Source organism: Xenopus tropicalis, chromosome 2, assembly GCF_000004195.4.
Source record: "Xenopus tropicalis strain Nigerian chromosome 2, UCB_Xtro_10.0, whole genome shotgun sequence".
Taxonomy (NCBI): Eukaryota; Metazoa; Chordata; class Amphibia; order Anura; family Pipidae; genus Xenopus; species Xenopus tropicalis.
Window position 1 is genome coordinate 58,196,458 of NC_030678.2, and position 24,139 is coordinate 58,220,596.

The following is a 24,139-nucleotide window of genomic DNA, read 5'->3' on the forward strand; positions in this document are numbered from 1 at the left end:
TGCGCTAATATACTGTAACATTTTAACATACCCACCATAACTGTTAACTTACTGCATATGTATAAAAGTGTAAAATAGAACCACAGTTAGCCAACAACTACTAAAAGGTGAAAAGAGGGTTTACCACAGTTCACCAGAGGGACATTTCACAGCTCTCTACTGACTTGTATAGGGTAAAGGATAATCCTCCTCAACTGAATAGAGAGTTATGAAATTTCCTCTGCAGTACTGTAGCAAGCTCTATTTTCTATTATCTTTTGACATACATGGCCCATGGTGGGCCAGTGGAACAAAACAGGGATGGGAAGGGGCTGGCAGTGGGTGAGTGAGAGATCGAATGGGTGGCTGTTAATTACTCTTTAAACATGGTTGTTCATGCTTCAAAATTATAACTGTAGATATAACATATATATACACTATTGACCAGGCTGACTAGGACACTGTGGGGGTGGGGTGGTTAAGTACAGAAAGAAATTGAATTTCTGTTGCAGAGAAGGAGTCATTTTAGAGTACTCCCTCTACCTGAAAGAGCAACAATGCTGATACATTAATAAGCATTTATAAATAACAGGGAAAGACAGACTATATAGGATAGCAATATTAAAACATTAATTACCTCCCATTTTGCACATTTTCATTTGCTGGGAGTTGTTTGCCTGAATCTTCCACATCTCTGTCAGGTTTGCTTACTGCTACAAAAAAGTAATTAAATGATTTTCTTTTTATAGTCAAACAGAAGAGTACATCCCCCAAAGGCAACGTAAAGTAGAAAGGTCAGTGCCTCTACAAATAATGCACAGAGCTTGACCGTACAGAACTTGACAGTGGTATCTTGGCATTTGTAGTAAGATAAAATTCTAAGTCACTCATCACTGTGAATTGTGGAACACCCCCTTCTAATGGATGACAGCTGTTATAATCCTGGGTTGGTTACAGCATAATACACTATGATAACAAGCTTACAAATAAGGAAAAAATACAGCAGGGCAATATTAATCAATATATCAAGGCGATAAATGGTAAATTTGTTTATTAAAAATAGTTTTTGTTACACTTCACCCTTACACTTATTTTGTAATCCTCCCTCTCTATCTCCCTCTCTCTGTCTTTCTCATACCCAGTATTCTCAGGGTCAGGGTATATACATATATAAATGTTTCATAAAGAGATACCTGGTATCTTTCTCATAATTGATTTTCGGACTATGTCACTTCCAAGAACAGTGCCATTCTTGAAACGTTTGCCACGTTCTTCACAAAACCAATCACCTGTTGTCAACTTTAGCTGTCTGCAACAAAAAAAGGGATACAAATACAGAGGCACATCATTAGCATGTGAAAAACATACCTTTTTACAGGAAAGTTTTTTTGAAAAATTGGTTCCTTTATTCATCATAATTTATACAACGTACTGAACATTTTATGTTAAAATCACCACTAAGCCTTTTGTATTTAAGGGTTTTTTCCCCCAAATCTGAGTTTGTGTTTTCTTCTCAATTCGAGTTAAAATGCAGAGAAGAATGCAAATATTCAGATGATTATTTTCTGAAACCTCGAATAGTTAGGATTTATAAAAAAAAAACAAAAAAACCTTGAAAAGTAGCCAGAAAATAATTGAAATATAAAGCTAGCAAGCTTCTATAGAAGTCAATGGGAACTGCCTCTAACAACATTATTTATTTCCCCAGTTTATCAAAACATTTAAGATTTTCAATATGAAGCTCAATGGCATATACTGTAACTTTTTTTGGTGCCAAAATGCAAATGCATTTTGCAAATGCAATTTGGTTTGAGCTTTTTTGTTATAAATCATCTAGCATTTGAAAAAAAAAAAACATGAAATGTTGCTTGCATAGTGGTTTTTTTTTTTTTTTGCAGGATTGTGTTTTTTTTCTCTACCTCAAATTTTGATAAATATGCCCCTAACCCTTTAAGTGGTGGAGCACCTTATTTTGCCACGCTATGTGATATTTTAAACATGCAGCACGGCATTAATCAAAGTCCACATGGAGAATGTAAAATCTATGGCACTGGCACTCAGAACATGGAAATAACAATATTAAAGCAAAGTGTTTCCTCCATGTATGGATAAAACTGCACCCTTTTCTCTCTCATTTTGCATTTTGATGTATCCCATTTATTTAACATAGACTGGGTAGAAGTCTCCTTGCAAAAAGAAAAATATTTCAAAATATTTTTTAAAACATGGGAAAGTTACATTACAACTTTGCCTACTACTAAATAAACAAGCACAAGTGCGGTGCTTCCAGGGGACCTTCTGGTATGAGACTAAAATGACACTTAATGATCCACCAATTATAATATTTATGTATATGTATCCAACTGAAAAAGGAAAGAGAAAATGATGGCTGATAATCAAGAGGGAAACAGACTGCAAGTCTGATAACCCTACAGCTGCTAGAAAGATTGATATTTTTCATGCCTGCAGACGAAGTGGTACCCTATACCCAAAAAAACAACCCCAAACATAACACCTTAGTGAGCCGTAATTAAAAGGCTACACAACAGAATGTGCATCAAGATGTGTGATTAGGCATTTGCCACAAGGAACATGCATTTAATTCACCAACAGAGTGGATATAGCACACACCACTGCAGTACTTTACTGCAAAAAGAAAATTTTAACACAACACTAAAAACATTTAGTACAAAGGCTTCCTGTTACTAGTTTGTAATAAGTAATAAATATTGTTTGTGTATGTAGAGAAGTGAGCTGGTCAGGTAGAAAAGTGTCATTTTATGAATAAAAGGTCAAGCTAAACTGCACACCAAGGTCAAACTGTGTCTAAAATGGACATCACAGTACTGATAAGACTTGCCTCTGGATGTTCACTGAAGTGCATCAATAGAAGAATAGATGTGCAATTATAGGAAAGATGAGATCTATAATGCCTTCAATCCTATTTGAGAGATTCCTGATGGTGATTGCTCTGTGACCTTCTGTCTAAAATAAATGATTTTGGGCCAGAAGCAGAAAAGTCTGATAGCAGAGTTAACAGACTGGAAAATAAGTAAGGCAGCCAGACACTAAGTTCTGTTAATATAACTGATGATATTTGCAAGCCAGTATTTGTTTTATCTGATTAATTAATAGAAATATAAAATAAAAGAGGTATGTACAGTAGCAAATGCTCAATAGAGGTTCACAACTGCAACTGCAGTGTGTAATATCAGATTCAATGTGCCAGGTTTTTTTTTTACACAAAATGCAAATCTTCCCCACTCACAATTGCAACCAATGTGTTAAAAACAAGAAATGTCAAGGGTGCATAAATAGGTTGCTGTGGCATTTCTTTGACATGAATATGACAAAAGGGTGTGGTGGTTAAAAATTTTCTCTTTTAATGCTTAAAAAAACAAAAAAAAAGTGTAGAGGTTCTGTGGGTAAAGAACAGTAGAAAAGAAACAATAAAAAGCATGTGGAGAGTAGAAGTTGCCAATGTAAGGCAACAGATCACAACAGGGTAACACACAAAAAAGCAGAATGGGAAAAAAGGTAGAGGAGAAAAAGTGGAATGGGAAGCACAGAAAGGGGAAGCATTCATTCAGATAAAGGAAGCAGAGTAAGAAAGCTGAGCAATCTACCACACAGAGGAGAATAATTACTTTAAAGCAAGCTATACTACTGACTGGCATAATTTCATCCACAATTAGGTTTGCTGCCTTCCATAAGAGGCATTGCATTTTAATGGCCAAACCAGCAGTAACTTATTTAAGTATTATTAAATCAGATTGTGATGCAATATCAAAAAACAAGCCATATAAAATGCATACACTGCATGCCGTGTAGGCCCCTCCCAAGATATTTTTTGCAGGGGGCGGGGCATCACATTACAGTTACATCATAGCATATGCCAAGTTTCACAAATTCTGATATTCTGATTCATTCTTCTCTTAAAATATTTGGGGTAATCTACTAGCATTGTGCAATGTGTGAAAAACTGTTGCAATTCTGTCTTTTTAGTTCCTACGATGCAGCTTTCTTTCCCAGTATTCCAGTGTAATTGTCACCTCACAGTTTGTACTTATTGCGAATAGAGCAACATAATTGTTTCTGTTTTGTAAATTAGGAGTACGGAGGTGTTAAGGAGCTACACAAGGCCCTTAAGTTCAAGCAATGTAAATGGAAGCTCCTAAAAGTGCAAAGACAGACCTGTATTTAGCACCAGTTAACATGGGCTCTCTAGTGACCTCAACATGGTGCCCACTTCCCTTAAGCATCTTGTGCATCAATGCAGGTACTTTGGGGTTGTACTGGTTACAGCTCTGCACTTTGCATAGGAATTGCTTTTGAGTTTTGTAATTCGTGACTTCTCTATGGCCATCAATATGACTTACTACTCAAAAATGCATGATGCTGCTACTGCATAACATTTAGCCACTTGGCCAAGTGTAGAATAGGACCATGATTCGTGCATTTTTAAATAATATCTAGCACAACCAATCACATATAGGAAAATCTATGGACACAAACTAAAAACTGCAGGGCCCTTATTATGGCCCAGAAAAGAAATGTACACAAATGCATTTATCTAAAAAATGTGAGCATATTTTCTGTACTGTTTATGTACTACAAGCCATATTATATATGTATGATAACATTAAAACAAATGTCTGGCATCCCCACAGTTGCTGCATTGCAATCAACTGTAATTTCCTACTTCCATTTATAATTGCCAGATAATCCTATGCAAAAGTGTTATTTTATGAATAAAAGGTCAAGCAAAACTGGAGGCAAGTGGACAGAGGCTATGATAACCATAAACTGAACCTTAAAACATTAAAAAACATTACTGAAATTCTACAAAAGGAATGAATTAACAACACAAGTTGAACAAATACCTGAGTTGTTATTTAACATTGCCCCTGTGTCCCAAAGTGACCATTTACAAAGAACCTTGAAAAAATCTGGCAGGAGGTCTAGAGCCCAACCCTGGTGCAAAGAAGCCCTCTACTTTGCATCCTGCAGCCACCGATATTCTCTAAGTTCCATGCTTCAATAATGTACAAGCTAAGGGACAAGTGGGGTGCAGATATTGCTGTATTCAGCAGACTGTATCCCTCCACTTCCTGCACCTGTAAGCACACTTGACAGGGATAGAGTACAAATCATAGAAGCTTGCACCGGTCTTTACACTTTGCACCCTTCGCCACCATTTGTAAATGATTGCTTACAATGTAAAGTTTCTATTATTGCACAGTGCTCTGTGCTCTGCTAGTATCTTTAATGACATATTTTTTTAAAAATATACAAAATTGTACTTACGCTATTTTGGCACATACAGTACACTTCCATTTGCCATCTTTAACAACCACACGACATGCTTTGCAGACCCGCTGATGGCAGACATGGCAGAGATCTCCCCGATCAAAGATCAATCCCAGACTTTTTCGGCAACGGGCACAAATTTTTGAGTTTTGCTGACGTACATGGTGACGTTTGTTTCCTCTTCTTTGAATTTCCAGAAGTTCATTTTTTAATCTCCTGTGGAAGTTTACAAAAGTTAAAGCCTAAATGTATGATTTATTTCACGCAGCCCATAAAGGTGATTAGTATCGCAGGCATCTGTGATCAGTTGGGCCCTATGGCCTCATTACCAGTCATAGCAGGTGCAATAGTCCATGTCAGCCATAGAAAGACAGATAACCATAGGGAAAAGATAATAACCCTACTTGGCATATAAACAGTGAATAAACAGTGAGTTAATAACATAAACAGAAACAGAACCGATATAAACAGAAAATATGAAGGTAGCAAATGTACTTTTCTGAGCAACTTTCCAATTGGTCTTCATTATTTATTTGTTATAGTTTTTTAATGATTTGCCTTCTTTGTCTATATCTTTCCAGTTTTCACATCAGCGTAGCCAAAAAACTATTGCTCTGTGAGGCTACAATTGTATTTATATTGTTACTTTTTATTCCTTATCTTTTTATTTAGTCCCTCTTCTAATAATTTTCCAGTTTCTCATTCACACCACTGCCTGGTTGCTAAGGTAAGTAAAACCCTAGCAACCAGATAGCTGCTGAAATTCCAATAGAAGAATTAGAACACCTCATGTCCCAGACTTCTGTATACCATGAACAAGAATACATCAGATGAATTAAATATATTACTGTTTTACATTACTGGAAAGCTGGGTCCTTCCTCAAGCGCACTTTCTGCACCTTGTTAATACCACCTATATTGTATAACCTTATATAGGGACCTCTAAAGTTAACAATCCCTATAGCTTTAAATCCCTACACTTCCCTATGTCCCTCTTACTGGGCAGAAGCTCATGTATCTATTTTTGCTATTAGCATATTGTACTTTATTGGCCCATAGGTATGAGAACTTCCTGCACACTGTAATATAGGGTTTAGCAGGGGCTGGATCTTCCTCTTTGGCCTGCATCTGTTAAACTAGGTGGATGTTTCACTGAGCCTGAGATCACTAAGGCCCCAGAAGTGTTTTGCCCTAGAGGGACCCGTACCTCACAGGGACCCCATGATTGAGTTATAGTAAGAGTAGGTTCATTCTTGTTATAGTACTTTCTTGGAAAGTGAGTTAGTCAGTCTTAGTTAGCAAGAGCAGCTTTCTGGCTCCAACCAGGAGAGACAGTGGGAATAGTCTCCTTTATAGGCTCTGCTGCCAAAGTGAAGGGCTGTCATAGTGACAGGGAATTCAGGAATAGTTTTCTCCCTAATTCCTGTTAGTTTACTTAACATAAATTTACTTAACTCAGCTGGTTTCCACAGTGGTACACTATTTTGATTCTGCTGCATCTTGTGCCTTTTGATACCTGCCATTCCATCTGGCTTTTGTGAGTATTTATCACCCTGCATTGATTTGTCTTGGACAATAAACAGGTTCTGTTTGAGTTTGCTGCAAAAGAACTCCTGGAGTCTTTCTTTTACATCTGGCATTGGGAGGTGTAGTTTAATGCATGCAGACATACTCTTCCACATAGCAAAGGTCCATCCTTTGAAAGAGATTCCTGTGTACCCCATGCTCTAACCTACGCTGGACTTGTCTGTATTACATGCAAGGGATTACACTTTCTATGGGGCCTTCCAGTTTAGAGAGTCCCCAAGAAGTTGAACTGACTGTCCATGAGTATATGAAATTATTGATTTTTACCTCAGAGAACCCTAGGAAAGACTGACAAGGTTCAGGAGACAAGCCACATGTCCCTAAAAGGTCAATCAACAAGCTGGTAATGTTTTAAAAAGCCAGTTACCTGCACAGAAATGACACTAAACAATGACAATGCATGGAGGGAACAGGAAACGTATTGCAACTGGTGATTTTACAACAGTGATGAGTAAATACCAAGACTGTCCTGCTACCTCCAGGGAAGCCCAACCCAGTCTTTGTCATTCTCCAGTGTAAATGCATCTTTTGATTTTTCTATTAGCTTTAAAGTCTTGCATGAGAACCACAAGCAATAGAAATAAAGAGGTCTGTATGTTACTCAGAAGCCAAAACTTTGATTTGCCACTCCTTACTTACTGTTTGCCTTTTTATTTTTTTGCAAGACACCTATTTACAATACGCCTATCAGTAAATTGACTTTTTACATGTGGTTTACTCTGTGTAATCCACATATCATGCAAACTGTGTTTGTAAAATGATAAGAATTCAAATGAACTTTATTAATGTCTAAGAGCATATTCTGAACCATAAGAAAAATAGCTTGGTAAGAAAGGGCAAAGAAACCAATATCAATAAAGCAAAGTTCAGTGATTAGCACCCAGGGTGGAACTACATTTTGTTTTGTTGGTACAAAACACAAAGACCTATGCAACTTTATCCAGCAGACAGAAAATGTACCTTTTTTCTTAGTTCAGAGTTATCCAACTACAGTTACCACCTTTTATTCCTTTAATACTGGCCTTCAGTTCAGGGGCTGTTGAGTCGGGGCTGTGGTGTAATTTGGGGGGCGGGCAATTGTGTAGGAAGTAGGGGAAAAGGGTGGGCCCAGAGTGGATGTGGATAGGATGAATTTGAAAGTGGGTGGAGTGGGTGGGAAAATGGGCTGGGCATAGGTGGCCCTGTAAGTTTAAAGCATGGAGGTGAGAAAAGGGGGGGTGGAATTATAGGGTACTGAAAATTTACCAGCAAGTACATTGCCGGTAAATTTGTAATACCTATCTGTGTACCACTCAGGCAACGTTCCCCATAATTTTTGTATAATGTACACAAAATAGCAGTTATTGCGCACTTCAACATAATAATTTATCCATAGTGAATTGACAATGTATCTCTTTAATTTTTTTGAACCCAGTGTTTGCTTTATATATTATGACTTGAGGAAAAACATTCTTTTGGACTGGCTGGTATGTAGTTTGGCCAGATAGGTGTGGAAACTGACTTTGCAATGTCCTTTGTAGGTCTGTTAATTACTACAGCATTCCAACCTCCACATTATAGAGGCTCCTGCAATATGTATTCACCATTCTTGCAATAGCAGCTGAGCATTCATAACTAGCTGCTATCATTCACACAAATATAATATAGTAACCCCCCTTGTTAGGTCCTTATAGTAATAGTATAGTATTATAGTATAATTTAGGCACACACAAAAAAAGATTAATCATCACAAGATTTGCTAACCCCAGAAAGAAGACAGAGTGAAAAAAATAATTTGGCCTTCCTGTGTACCTGTAAGTATTTGGCTTGCCTTTACAGGCATATGTGTAGCAGACCTCTGTATACAAAGTACTTAATGTGCCTGCCAGTGCAGTATTTCTTGCAGATATAAAGATATGTAGATATATTAATTTCCATTCTAGTGATCATGATTCTTTTGGAAAGAACACAAAGTAAACACTTACATGACAGATGCAGTTTGACAGTTGCAATCACTTTCAGTCTGCAGACTTTTCAGTCTTGATGGGTATTAAACATACAGCCTTTTTTTGCCCCGCCAATGTCACAAAACAAAATTATGTACCAATTTAACAGCCATGCTATAACATTTATTCCCTGTGATTAACTGCGCTGGCAGGCATATCATTAAACTGATTTGATCAAACCTGTAAATTATTGCAGTAAATGGAAAGCAAAACTTGAAGTTTCTGGAGTAATTATACCTTTACATGTCTCAGCACACTTATGTGCCTCCCACGCTACTTGTCTCTCTCTATTTCTGCCTGGCTCCTGTAAAAAAATCCAAGATGGCTGTGCGTTCCACATTTAAACAGCAGGCTGTAAGCTGTGAGGTATGTAAAATTCCAGCCCCTTGCCCCTAACCCATGCGGAAGTTAGGGGGTGGCAATGGACACCGGCTGCAATTGTACCCTGTCCTTACCATCTGACCTACAGCAGGGGGTCCATTTTTTAACTGATACCTTTAAGTAAAAGGAGTAAAAGTGTTTCTTTTTAACCCTTGCCCAATGGAGCTCAAATTTAAGCCCATTTTTTGACCTCCCTTCTCAGCTTTTGCAACAGAGCTCTTCTCCTCACACAGAATGAAGGGTACCAAGAGAAAAAAAGCAATACTTGAGTTAGGCCATCAGTTGACTTTTTATTATTATTGTACTACTACTTTACTACTATGCTATTATCTACATAGTGCCACTATCTCTCACTATGCTTTAGGGCTCTGGCACACGAGGAGATTAGTCGCCTGCGACAAATCTCCCTTGTCACGGGCGACTAATCTCCCCGGATTCCCATCCACAGTTAAGGAACACAGATAGAACCACACTTTTCACATATAAAAACAATAATACCACACTTAAGTACATTTTTTACAATTGAAGAGACAATAACACTAAGGGCTCTGGTACACGGGGAGATTAGTCGCCCGCGGCAAAACTCCCTGCTCGCGGGCGACTAATCTCCCCGAGTCGCGAGGCTTTTTCGGCGATTTCCCAAAATCGCCCCGCCGCGTCTGCCATCCCGCCGGCGACTTACATGTTCGCCGGTGGGATGGCAGGGGGAAGGCAACTCGGGGAGATTAGTCGCCCGCGAGCAGGGAGTTTTGCCGCGGGCGACTAATCTCCCCGTGTACCAGAGCCCTAAAGCCCTGTTCACAGGAACAATCTGGGAAGGGGAGTGAGACATAGAATTCTACATAAGCTGTAACTGTAGCTTCCCCTTTATTTTCTTCAATAATAACAAAGGCAGATAATGATGAAAAGAGCTTACAAAATGAAACAACTGTAACAGAATGCTGCTTAATGCCTAAACTCACTACAGCAGAGAGCAATTTTGTATCATTTTTGGCACTCTACGACAGGGCAAAAATGTAGCATACTGTGTGTCAGGTTAAGAATCCCAAATGCTGAACCTTGCAATAGTTTACAAAAATTTGTTTTTTATTTTAATTCATATTCTGGCATTTGTTGCATTTGAATGTGGAGACAGAGTATACAGAGGAAAAGATACTAAAGTCATTTAAGTGCATCAGAATATGTTGATTTGGTTAACTGATAAAAGCAGGCAAACAATTACTCCATGTGTACTGTAGGAGCTCCAAGCCTAGAACTATTTTAAGTACAATGTAAGTACATGAGTGGGTTTCTCAGATAACCTGGAATTTATCAGTATTATCAAGAGTAATGATTAAACTAGTAGTCAAAAAAACCCATTGCTAAGGTAAGTGTGCAATTTGGCTCTACACATGAGTGGAATACAGCAGGAATCTAGCACAACTTTATTCTGTGATCAGCAGGTAGTATTCACTGGTCACCTGTGTAAAAGCAAACATCTTTCCAAACCTTCCAGTTTGTGCCTGTATGTTACCCAACCACTTAGATTGTAAGCTCTACGGGGCAGGGACCTCCTTCCTACTGTGTCTCATACCACATGGCACTTTTATATATATACATATATATATTTATTGTATTTATTTATTATATCACTTGTCCTCCCTGTGTGTAATTTTGTATTCTGTAAGACTGTACAGCACTGCGTACCCTTGTGGCGCTTTATAAATAAAGTTATACATACATACATACATACATACATACATCTTATTGGCTGCTGTGGGTTACTGCTACTAGTGCCTTTTATTACATATGGTGGGAGTCTCTAATACATCCTTGGAAAACCTATCTAAGAGATTTCTTATTTGTAGCTTATACCATCTTCTAACTTTCAATATTTTTTAGCTCCTCTCATCAAATTTGTATACTATAAAAGATAGCCTAGACAAAAATCACTGCAGATGTACATCCTGCCTGCCAAATGAGCTGTTGAACTGCTGAGTGATATGCACTGTAATCGCTGTCAACCTCACACCACTGCACAAATATATATTTATTCATTCATGCAGTTAGCATTTGAGTCAATGTACCTTAAGTGTACTTTTGCCAGAAACACGCTGAGCAGCATAGTTGCATATTTTGGCTTCTTGTAGACTAGCTGTAGTAATAATTCCTTCTTCATAATAAAAAGGTAATACAAACAAATAAGCCCAGCTGGTTGAGAGCCCAGGATCAAATATTACCTTTACTCTAGCAACTGCATTTTAATATCATGCTCCTCTATAATTATAACTCTGCTTATATGTTCCACTCAGAGGCAGGGCCAAGCCAACTGAGCACCTTAGGCCTGCACCAACCCATGTGTGCGCAGTGACATCACAGGGGGGATCTCGTGCAATGGCAAGCGGCGGGGAAGGGAGCATGGACTAGGGGTAGGCAGGAGAGATACCTTACTGGCACCCCACAGTGTTGCACCCTAGGCAGGTGTCTTTTCAGCCTACCCTGAGTGGTGGCAAAACGCCGATAGACCCCCAATGTATTCTGTGCAAAAAAAAAATTGCTGCAACAAAGTGCCCATAACTCCAGTGTTTTCTGTGCAGAAAAAGTCAGTCGGTGAAAAAAAAGGTTACAGCTGAATTAGCTGCTGCAAAAAATGTGATAGACTCCTTCCCAAACAATTGACTACAATGCATTTTACTTATTTTGCTTATTTTCACAGTTTCATGAATTTTCTATTGGTTTTGTGAATTTTTAACTAAGATATAATTACAAAACAATCCTACTGGGTTTATTTCATCTTTAAATTATTTTTAGTAGACAAAGTATGGTGATCCAAATTATGAAAAGACTCTATAAAGAAAACCACAGGTCCGGAGCATTCTGGATAATATTTCCCATACCTGTATATGAATACAGAAAATAAATATATAATTGCTAAGTGTATCATGCTATCAGAATACTAAGGGCTCTGGCACACGGGGAGATTAGTCGCCCACGGCAAAGCTCCCTGTTCGCGGGCGACTAATCTCCCCGAGTTGCTTTCCCCCTGCCATCCCACCGGCGAACATGTAAGTCGCCGGCGGGATGGCAGACGCGGCAGGGCGATTTCGGGAAATCGCCGAAAAAGACTCGCGAGTCTTTTTCGACGATTTGCCGAGCCGTGCCAGAGCCCTTAAGGGGCAAGGATCCTTTCAGAGCAGTGTTCTGCAGCCAAGTTTTTTGAACTAAGAGCTTAAAGCTTTTGCTAAAAAAAACAATGATCCTTAGTTTCACAGTGCACATGATCAACAACTTCAGCAGAATTCAGTATGCAGCAGTGCTGATGTTGTGTAATGGTTGTTGCGTTGTGAAAAGTTATCTAACTGCTATTATAGCTTTCATATTTGAAAAAATGTTTTAATTATATAAATTTACATTTTACATTTTTATTTGCGTAGCTTGACAAGTGGACCATGTATTTTGACTACTAAGCACACTGTCTGTTCCATTATTTTTCATTTAATGTATTTGTGTGATATTTAGTGATCTCATTGTGGTTTTTATACAGCCCTGTTGTTTATTATTGTGTAAATAGTTTATCGAGTTTTTTTTATCAGTGTTGATGCAGCATAATCACTTTTTGCATAAATCTGCATATAGTTTTGTACACTGTAATATGGATGATTTTAAACAAAAAAGGCAACCAATATTTTCCAAATATTTATCATCTACGTGGATTACCTTACTCTTATTGTTTTAGGGATGCATAGAACAAACTTGGTGTGATTTTTTATTTTTTGCAGAGGCCAAAATGTCAACCATGAAATTTGTATGTATTTTTGACCCTGGCATTTATATTTACGATGCTTTATCTAATGTAAGAGACAAGATGCTGTAAATCTTTAAGGTGATTTTCAGAAATGCTGCTATGCCAAAGTTAAGGGGTCCTCCACCCAAAAAATGTTTTCTGCACAGTAAAAGAAAATGTAATTTTAAACAACTTTCAAATACATTAAACATTTTACTGCTACTTAAAGCAGTATTTTGCTGCAATCTTGAAACAATTTGCAAGTTGACTGAACCAGAGCTGGAAAAGAAGTGACTTCTGTCACACTGTAACTGCCATACAAATTCATAAACACTATTTAATATTTTGGGGGCCTCTGCATACCACATAACTGGGTAATCTTGTGCATATTGGTCATTACACTGTTCAGAAGACCACTGACATTCATATTAATGATATTTTTTCTATATACCTAGGGACACAGATGAGACCAGATGCCGAGACAGTTTTGTCAGAATATATACTTTCTAAAAAATATATGGTTTTCTGGTGTTAACTTAAAGTTTAGGAACTTTCTGATAAACATATGTAGTGTGCTGTTTTTGCCTGGGTTAAAATGATAAGCATGAAAATCTGTATAAGCAGTTTTTATCAGTTTATTTGGGTACTGAATTAAATGTAATATGTTCATTAGTAAACAAGGCTTAAAGCAGAATCCTTATCCCTGTGTTCTGCTGGAGGTAATATTCACTGGAATCATTTGAAACATATAATGGGCAGAAGTAAATGAGCAGAGTATAAATGATAATGACAGTTTAAGAAATGATCAGCTAGGATAAAAAATATCACTTCCCATTATTCGGGGTTCCTATTAAATGTAATGTTAACATGATCACAAAAAACACACTTTTCCAAGAAACAGCATGGGGCTATGCTATGTCAAATCAAAATCATAATTGTGTACTGCCAAATTAAAAGGGTAATTCACCTTTAAATTAACTTTTACAACAACATAGACAGTGATATTCTGAGACAATTTGATATTGGCTGCTGGGGAAAGAGATAAAAGCGAAATAGGGGAAATAATTCAAAAACTATAAAAAAAATAAATAATGAAGACCAACTGCAAAGCTGCTAGGAATTGGGCTGGGAGGAGGGAGGGGGAGCTGGAGGATACTAGGGGGGAGCTGAAAAGATGTTGGGGAGGACGCTGGGGGGAGCTGGAGGATACAAGGGGGAGCTGAAGGATGTTGGGGAGGAAACTAGGAGGGAGCTGGAGGATGCTGGCATGGAGCTGGAGGACGCTGGGAGGAAGCTGGAAGATGTTGGGTGGATGCTGGGGGGAGCTGGAGGATGTTGGGTGGATGCTGGGGGAGCTGGAGGATGTTGGGTGGATGTTGGGGGGGAGCTGGAGGATGTTGGGTGGATGCTGGGGGGTGATGGAAGATGTTGGGTGGATGCTGGGGGGAGCTGGAGGATGTTGGGTGGATGCTGGGGGGTGATGGAGGATGTTGGGTGGATGCTGGGGGGAGCTGGAGGATGCTGCAGTGGGGAGCATGTTTTAGGGGGTCCCTGCTTTGGCACCAATTCAAAACGTAACACCTGGCTACCAATGTTTTAGGGGGGCCCTGGCTACCAATGTCTGTCATGAGTCTGTCATGATATACAGGTGCCACAGTGCATAATGAAATCCTTAGGGCCACAATATGTCATAAAATGATTGGAGCCACCGTGTCTGCCTTCTGGTGCACTTTGTGCGTGTTATGCTTTTCAGGTGTGGTTTTGTAAAATGGGCCTGTTTTTGGGGCGTGACCATAAAGTGGGCGGGGCCTGAAAAATGTTGCCGCGCTACGCACAGCAGACATTTTTGTCCCTCCTTCTACTTTTCAAATGTTGGGAGGTATGCATACTTACAGTTACCTTAAAAGTAAACCACCCCTTTAAGTAAATAGCTTACAGCAACACATTAGATATTTAATTGTTGATGAAGGTGAGGGAGCAATCACTCTACTAAATAAATTACATGTTTCTTTTAGACTCATAAAAGATTTTCAAAACTGATTGGCCAGTGGACTAAAAATATTGTTTGTATATATATCTTTGAAGGTTTTCACTCATCCAGGCAAGGATATACAGTATTTAGTAATATTTATTAATTATGAAAACATTTTACATTTTTACTCAATCAAGCGATTGTGCTTCGAAACGGGACAGATTCTCTCATCACTACTGATGAGCAGTTACAAGATGATCCTATAATCCTTTAATATCACATCTGACCTGTCAGTATAGAATTTCATTACAGTAAATGTTTACAAAGTGCACACCTAGTAGTGCAAACCTTAAGTGCAAATTCAGTAGATTTCCAGCCCAATTCCTTATAAAAAAAAAGTAATGACAATAAGTGGATATCTAACTAGATAATAAAATAATATTGCAATAGACAAAAGGTAGCCCACATAAGCTCAGACCATTAGACCCATTGGCTGTACACTTTTAATACTGGCTGTTTTTTCTAGTTACCCTAACAATTCAAATGTCTCAGCTCTAGGATTATACTACAGGTATATGGTCTATTACCCAGAATTCTTTGGAATTCCAAATAAGGGATCTATCCGTAATTTGGATCACCATACATTAGGGATTTATATATCATGCTGTGTAAAAAGTGGAGTGAAGCATTACCAGGGATGTTGCCCAGGGCATCCAATCAGCAATTAGATTTCAACAGTTAGAAAACCAAAGCAAAGCATCTGATTGGTTGCTATGAGCAACATCACCGGCAAAGTTTTACTCCACTTTCAAATCGTATTGGTAACGAAAAAGTCGCGATAATTTCCGAAAAGTCGTAAAGGCGCCGAAAAAATCGCAAAAAATACGAAAAAGTCGCAAAATGTTCGTTTTCCAATCGGAATTTTTCCAATTCGGTCGGAATTCGTGTCTTAGTAAATCAGCCCCATAGTCTTACTGACTGAGCATGTTCACTTGGTCTGGGTGTCTGTGCAGAAGTGAGGCATTATGGGAACTTTCTTTACACAGCTCAGTTTTTTTTGTTCCTGTTTGGCTTCTGATCTTCTGAACAGGTGAAATATGGGGAGACTTAAGGGACCTATTGAGAGAACTGAAGGTATGCCTGCAGCTTGAGATTAACTCTTTACTAGCTTTTCCTTCTCCTTTAAATATTAAATAAACCCAATAAAATTGTTTGCCACCAATTTGAATTTACACAACTTAGGATCAAGTACAATATATCAATTTATTATTGCAAACTAAAGGGAAAACATTTTTAAAGATTAGAATTGTTTGCTTAAAATTGACTGTGTAGGAAATGGCCTTCCTGTAATTCAGAGCTTTTTGTATAATGGGTTTCTGGATAAGGGATCCCATACCTGTAATCCTGTACCTGTAATTTATACCATGGAGCTACTTGACCATATAAAGACACAAGGCCTCACACTAAGGGGCACATTTACTTACTCACGAACGGGCCGAATGCGTCCGATTGCGTTTTTTTCGTAATGATCGGTATTTTGCGAATTTTCGGAAAATTGTTGCGCCTTTTTCGTAGCCATTCCGAAAGTTGCGCAAAATGTTGCGATTTTTTCGTAGCGTTAAAACTTGCGCGAAAAGTCGCACCTTTTTCGTAGCCATTCCAAAAGTTGCGCAAAATGTTGCGATTTTTTCGTAGCGTTAAAACTTGCGCGAAAAGTCGCCACTTTTTCGCAGCTTTCGCGCCGAGTACGAAACATTCGGATTCATTCAAGCTTCAGTATGGTGACTTTTCTTGGGCCAGGTTGGAGCTGCAGGGTGCCATTGAGTCCTATGGGAGGCTTCCAAAATCATGCTAAGTCTGAAAGTTTCGCCCGCCGCCTACGAGCGCTCAATACGAAAAAGTCGCGACAAGATACGAGCGAATCGTAATGGCTCCGAAAAACTCGCGTTTTTTCGCACAAGTCGTAATGGCTACGAAAAACTCGCGTTTTTTCGCACAAATTGTATTGGTAACGAAAAAGTCGCGACAATTTCCGAAAAGTCGTAAAGGTGCCGAAAAAATCGCAAAATATACGAAAAAGTCGCAAAATGTTCGTTTTCCAATCGGAATTTTTCCAATTCGGATTCGTGGGTTAGTAAATGTGCCCCTAAGGGATTTTATATTAGCCGTGGAACTCCATGGGGACTTCTAATATCCTTATATTTTAAAATAATGGATTTTTTTAGCTGCACAATTTTCACTTATGACAAATTACTTCAGTTTTAATTGATTAGGCCAATAAACACGTGTTTAGTGTACAAGTTATTGGTGACTTTTGGATATCATAGAAATATGTTTTATGATAAAAATGTAATCATACACTCTGAGGCCTGTATTGAAATTAATAGACACATTTAATTTTTCAGATTTTATTCTAATTGTATCATTTATTAAAAAAAATATTTCCCTGTGTACCTGCAGCAAATAACAGTATGCCAGATTAAATTTACAACACAAAACAATTTAAAAAGTAGGCTTACCTCACTCTTTTTCCATCAGTTTTCTTCAGCAGATCGTCTCTCTCTAATACTGTTAAAATACTTTTCTTTTCTTGTTCCGATAGGAAGGAAAAGTTGATTATTTCTGTCTTTGATGACATAATTAGGTCGTGTAGAACACAATCTTCATTGTTACTGAATCTGTAAATTGAGAGAATAAAGAGAGAAATTTATGTGAATCGAAATTCTGAAACATGTCCACGACCTACAGTACTTAAAAAAAGTTGATTTTTTTTCACATACAGTAAAGGCATATTCTTGCACTTTGTTGCTTTCTTTAATTACTCCAGTTTAAGTAATTTAAGATGCTTGATTATATTTTTTCTCACTTTAATCAGCATTGCACCATGTACAAGATAATACACATTGAGGGTATTTTTAGTCAAACTGGTGGACCATGGAACTTTGCATAGGGCCTAAAGAATGAAATGTACTGAGAAAAACTCATTCTGTTTTTAACTGTTCAAGACAAAACATCGGATGAAATCACTCTCTGATTAACTTATTGCCAAAAAAAAATCGGATTGGAAATTAAAATTTTGTGACTTTATCGTATTTTGCGCGACTTTTTCGTCGCCGTTGCGATTTTTTCGTATTGAGCAATTGTAAATGGCGGAAAAACCAATCCGAATTTTTCACAACGGCGACGAAAAAGTTGCGGAAAATATACGATAAACTCGTAACTGCGACGAAAAAGTCTCGCAAAATACGAAAAAATTGCGTCAGCGACGGAAAAAATCGCACAATACCGATCATTACGAAAGAAACGCATTTGGACGCTTTCAGACGTTCATGGATTAGTAAATGTGCCCCTTAGCATGTTGCAATGTGTAGGAACTGTGTAAGAACAAGAAATCTGAATTGTGGTTTTACTAAAGTGAGGTAAATTGTTTGCACTTTATATGTTGAGTGTTAGACAGTCCATTATGAACCATCCTAAAGTTCAAACATGATTGGTTGCTGTGGGTACTAGACCTGGAGCAAATGTTACCTGTACTATTAACTCTTTTACTGCCAAGCACGTATGGCATACGTGCTGGCAGTAAAAGGGCTTAAACGCCAACGACGTGTCTCATACGTCGTTGGCGTTTAAGCGCTGCCCTCTGCAGCGGCGGCATGTGCCGCCGCTGCAGAGGGCTTCTAACAATGACAGCCCCCCTGGGCAATGTGCCAGGGGGGCTGTCATCAGGGTCCTGCGAGCCGATCGCTCGCAGGACCCTCCAGGAAGCAGCAGATGCGATCGCATCGCATCTGCTGCTTCCTGCTTCCTCCCTCTCCCCCAGCGCCGGCCCAAATGAGGAAGGAGGCGATCGGTCTTCAGGAACAGGTAAGGACTTTTTTTTTTATTGCATTTACACACTTTTACACACTTATACACACATTTACATACATTTATACACACTTACATACATTTACACACACTTACAGCACACATTTTAGCATTTTTTTATTTTATTTATTTTTTTTTTTTTTTTCATTTTTCACACTTTTATACACTTATTTACACTCATATACACACTTACACACTATCACACAACTTTTACACATGTACACACATGTATACACAAACACTTTGGTTTTTTTTTGTTTTGCTTTTTTTTTTTTTTTTTTTTCATTTTACCACTTTGTTTTTATTTTCTTTTACCTAAAAACTGTTTATTTTGACAGCGTAACTATTGGATCAGATATTCTGGCCACTAATTACACTGTCATGTAACTTATTTTGTTGTTTCACTGATTTGCACAATTTTTGTGGTTTTATCACATTTTATCCCTATATAAGTGTTCCTGATCTGTTTTTAGCGTAGCTTTGCCAGGTGTAACTTTGGTGTACAAAAATAACTTTACCTATTTTGAATTCATCAGAATGTGTACTTTCCAAAAATATATGGTTTTCTGGGGGTCACTGTATAGTTAGGGGGGGGTTACTGCACATAATACACTGACAGGGGGCTCTGTGTGCAAAAGCTGAGCTGGCAGGCGAGAAATCCTTATGCGCTATTTTCATTTTGGGTTCAGTACATACCGCAGACTTTGGTATATCTATGCATATTGGGCATCAATCTGTTCAGTAGGCCTCTGGTGTTCCTATTTGGGGTGACTTGCCTTTGTACGCAAGAAATTGTGTGAGATAAATGCGACAAATTGCAACATTTTTAGGCAATTTTCTGAAATGTCATAAAAACCAATAACTTTAGGAAAGCTCTGCAGATTGGTACTTTGGTGTAGAAAGGACTCTTTACCCTTGTTGGATTTGTCAGAATGTGTACTTTCCAAAAATATATGGTTTTGTGGGGGATCTGTATAGTTAGGGGAAGTTTTGGCACATAATACACTGACAGGGGGCTCTGTGTGCAAAAGCTGAGCTGGCAGGCGAGAAATCCTTATGCGCTATTTTCATTTAGGGTTCAGTACATACCGCAGACTTTGGTATATCTATGCATATTGGGCATCAAACTGTTCAGTAGGCCTCTGGTGTTCCTATTGGGGGTGATTTGCCTTTGTACGCAAGAAATTGTGTGAGATAAATGTGACAAATTGCAACATTTTTAGGCGATTTTCTGAAATGTCATAAAAACCAATAACTTTAGGAAAGCTCTGCAGATTGGTACTTTGGTGTAGAAAGGACTCTTTACCCTTGTTGGATTTGTCAGAATGTGTACTTTCCAAAAATATATGGTTTTGTGGGGGATCTGTATAGTTAGGGGAAGTTTTGGCACATAATACACTGACAGGGGGCTCTGTGTGCAAAAGCTGAGCTGGCAGGCGAGAAATCCTTATGCGCTATTTTCATTTAGGGTTCAGTACATACCGCAGACTTTGGTATATCTATGCATATTGGGCATCAAACTGTTCAGTAGGCCTCTGGTGTTCCTATTTGGGGTGACTTGCCTTTGTACGCAAGAAATTGTGTGAGATAAATGCGGCAAATTGCAACATTTTTAGGCGATTTTCTGAAATGTCATAAAAACCGATAACTTTAGGAAAGCTTTGCGGCTTGGTACTTTGGTGTAGAAAGGACTCTTTACCTTTGTTGGATTTGTCAGAATGTGTACTTTCCAAAAATATATGGTTTTGTGAGGGTCTCTGTATAGTTAGGGGAAGTTTTGGCACATAATACACTGACAGGGGGCTCTGTGTGCAAAAGCTGAGCTGGCAGGCGAGAAATCCTTATGCGCTATTTTCATTTAGGGTTCAGTACATACTGCAGACTTTGGTATATCTATGCATATTGGGCATCAAACTGTTCAGTAGGCCTCTGGTGTTCCTATTTGGGGTGACTTGCTTTTGTACGCAAGAAATTGTGTGAGATAAATGCGACAAATTGCAACATTTTTAGGCGATTTTCTGAAATGTCATAAAAACCAATAACTTTAGGAAAGCTCTGCAGATTGGTACTTTGGTGTAGAAAGGACTCTTTACCCTTGTTGGATTTGTCAGAATGTGTACTTTCCAAAAATATATGGTTTTGTGGGGGATCTGTATAGTTAGGGGAAGTTTTGGCACATAATACACTGACAGGGGGCTCTGTGTGCAAAAGCTGAGCTGGCAGGCGAGAAATCCTTATGCGCTATTTTCATTTAGGGTTCAGTACATACCGCAGACTTTGGTATATCTATGCATATTGGGCATCAAACTGTTCAGTAGGCCTCTGGTGTTCCTATTTGGGGTGACTTGCCTTTGTACGCAAGAAATTGTGTGAGATAAATGCGACAAATTGCAACATTTTTAGGCGATTTTCTGAAATGTCATAAAAACCAATAACTTTAGGAAAGCTCTGCAGATTGGTACTTTGGTGTAGAAAGGACTCTTTACCCTTGTTGGATTTGTCAGAATGTGTACTTTCCAAAAATATATGGTTTTGTGGGGGTCACTGTATGGTTAGGGGAAGTTTTGGCACATAATACACTGACAGGGGGCTCTGTGTGCAAAAGCTGAGCTGGCAGGCGAGAAATCCTAATGCGCTATTTTCATTTTGGGTTCAGTACATACCGCAGACTTTGGTATATCTATGCATATTGGGCATCAAACTGTTCAGTAGACCTCTGGTGTTCCTTTTTGGGGTGATTTGTCTTTATCTGATCTTTATCAAGAAATTGTGAGAGATAAATGCGGCAAATTGCAACATTTTTATGCGATTTTCGAAAATGTCATATAAATCTGCAAACTTAGGAAAGCTTTACAGCTTGGTACTTTGTAGCAATAAGAAATATTTACCCATTATAGATTCGGGGGGATGTGTATTTTCCAAAAATATATGGCTTTCTGGGGTGAATGTACTTTTTTTGTAGCATTATCCCACATAAAGGATGTAAATGTGTTGATTTTGCAGGAGCTGAAATGATAGATCATATGGGGGTATGTTCCCATTGGGGCCCCTACATGCCACATACTTAGGTAAACCTATACATATTGGGCATCAAACTGTTCAGTGGACCCCTGGCGTTCAAATTTAGGGTGTTTTATCTTGGTACCTAACACTATGTGGGAGATAAGATGCTGCAAAGTGGAAGCTTTGAGGGGATTTTTGGAAATGTCATCAAAATTGCTAACTTTAGAAAAGCTGTGCGGCTTGGTACTTTGGAGTAGAAAGACATGGGTACCCATTTTAGATTCGGGGGAATGTGTACTTTCCAAAAATATATGACTTTCTGGGGTGAGCGTACTTTTTTGTAGCTTTATCCCACATATAATGATGTAAATGTGTTGATTTTGCATGAGCTGAAATGACAGAAATGACAGTATATATGGGGGTATGTTCACATTGGGGCCCCTACATGCCACATACTTAGGTAAACCTATACATATTGGGCATCAAACTGTTCAGTGGACCCCTGGCGTTCAAATTCAGGGTGTTTTATCTTGGTACCTAATGCTATGTGGGAGATAAGATGCTTCAAAATGGAAGCTTTGAGGGGATTTTTGGAAATGTCATCAAAATTGCTAACTTTAGAAAAGCTGTGCGGCTTGGTACTTTGGAGTAGAAAGACATGGGTACCCATTTTAGATTCGGGGGAATGTGTACTTTCCAAAAATATATGGCTTTCTGGGGTGAGCGTACTTTTTTGTAGCTTTATCTCACATATAATGATGTAAATGTGTTGATTTTGCAGGAGCTGAAATGACAGAAATGACAGTATATATGGGGGTATGTTCACATTCGGGCCCCTACATGCCACATACTTGGGTAAACCTATACATATTGGGCATCAAACTGTTCAGTGGACCCCTGGTGTTCAAATTCAGGGTGTTTTATCTTGGTACCTAATGCTATGTGGGAGATAAGATGCTGCAAAGTGGAAGCTTTGAGGGGATTTTTGGAAATGTCATCAAAATTGCTAACTTTAGAAAAGCTGTGCGGCTTGGTACTTTGGAGTAGAAAGACATGGGTACCCATTTTAGATTCGGGGGAATGTGTACTTTCCAAAAATATATGACTTTCTGGGGTGAGCGTACTTTTTTGTAGCTTTATCCCACATATAATGATGTAAATGTGTTGATTTTGCAGGAGCTGAAATGACAGAAATGACAGTATATATGGGGGTATGTTCACATTGGGGCCCCTACATGCCACATACTTAGGTAAACCTATACATATTGGGCATCAAACTGTTCAGTGGACCCCTGGCATTCAAATTCAGGGTGTTTTATCTTGGTACCTAATGCTATGTGGGAGATAAGATGCTTCAAAATGGAAGCTTTGAGGGGATTTTTGGAAATGTCATCAAAATTGCTAACTTTAGAAAAGCTGTGCGGCTTGGTACTTTGGAGTAGAAAGACATGGGTACCCATTTTAGATTCGGGGGAATGTGTACTTTCCAAAAATATATGGCTTTCTGGGGTGAGCGTACTTTTTTGTAGCTTTATCTCACATATAATGATGTAAATGTGTTGATTTTGCAGGAGCTGAAATGACAGAAATGACAGTATATATGGGGGTATGTTCACATTCGGGCCCCTACATGCCACATACTTGGGTAAACCTATACATATTGGGCATCAAACTGTTCAGTGGACCCCTGGTGTTCAAATTCAGGGTGTTTTATCTTGGTACCTAATGCTATGTGGGAGATAAGATGCTTCAAAGTGGAAGCTTTGAGGGGATTTTTGGAAATGTCATCAAAATTGCTAACTTTAGAAAAGCTGTGCGGCTTGGTACTTTGGAGTAGAAAGACATGGGTACCCATTTTAGATTCGGGGGAATGTGTACTTTCCAAAAATATATGACTTTCTGGGGTGAGCGTACTTTTTTGTAGCTTTATCCCACATATAATAATGTAAATGTGTTGATTTTGCAGGAGCTGAAATGACAGAAATGACAGTTCATATGGGGGTATGTTCACATTGGGGCCCCTACATGCCACATACTTAGGTAAACCTATACATATTGGGCATCAAACTGTTCAGTGGACCCCTGGCGTTCAAATTCAGGGTGTTTTATCTTGGTACCTAATGCTATGTGGGAGATAAGATGCTTCAAAGTGGAAGCTTTGAGGGGATTTTTGGAAATGTCATCAAAATTGCTAACTTTAGAAAAGCTGTGCGGCTTGGTACTTTGGAGTAGAAAGACATAGGTACCCATTTTAGATTCGGGGGAATGTGTACTTTCCAAAAATATATGACT

The 24,139-nt window shown here is 38.6% G+C and overlaps 1 protein-coding gene across 5 annotated transcripts in view; it reads right to left on the reverse strand.

Moving 5' to 3' along the window:
- Nucleotides 1-24,139, reverse strand: part of sytl5 (synaptotagmin like 5) — a 75,620-nt gene that overhangs the window by 27,990 nt on the left and 23,491 nt on the right. For 4 of the 5 annotated variants that reach the window (XM_031896808.1, XM_012957616.3, XM_012957618.3 and 1 more), the window contains exons 2-5: nt 17,497-17,655; nt 5,287-5,505; nt 1,173-1,288; nt 617-692 (exon numbers count right to left, since the gene is read on the reverse strand). In XM_031896808.1, the coding sequence (XP_031752668.1) occupies nt 617-692; nt 1,173-1,288; nt 5,287-5,505; nt 17,497-17,615 (530 nt within the window). In that variant the 5' untranslated portion in view covers nt 17,616-17,655. The remainder of the gene's footprint in view (nt 1-616; nt 693-1,172; nt 1,289-5,286; nt 5,506-17,496; nt 17,656-24,139) is intronic. The other variant, XM_012957617.3, reaches the window with a different exon arrangement.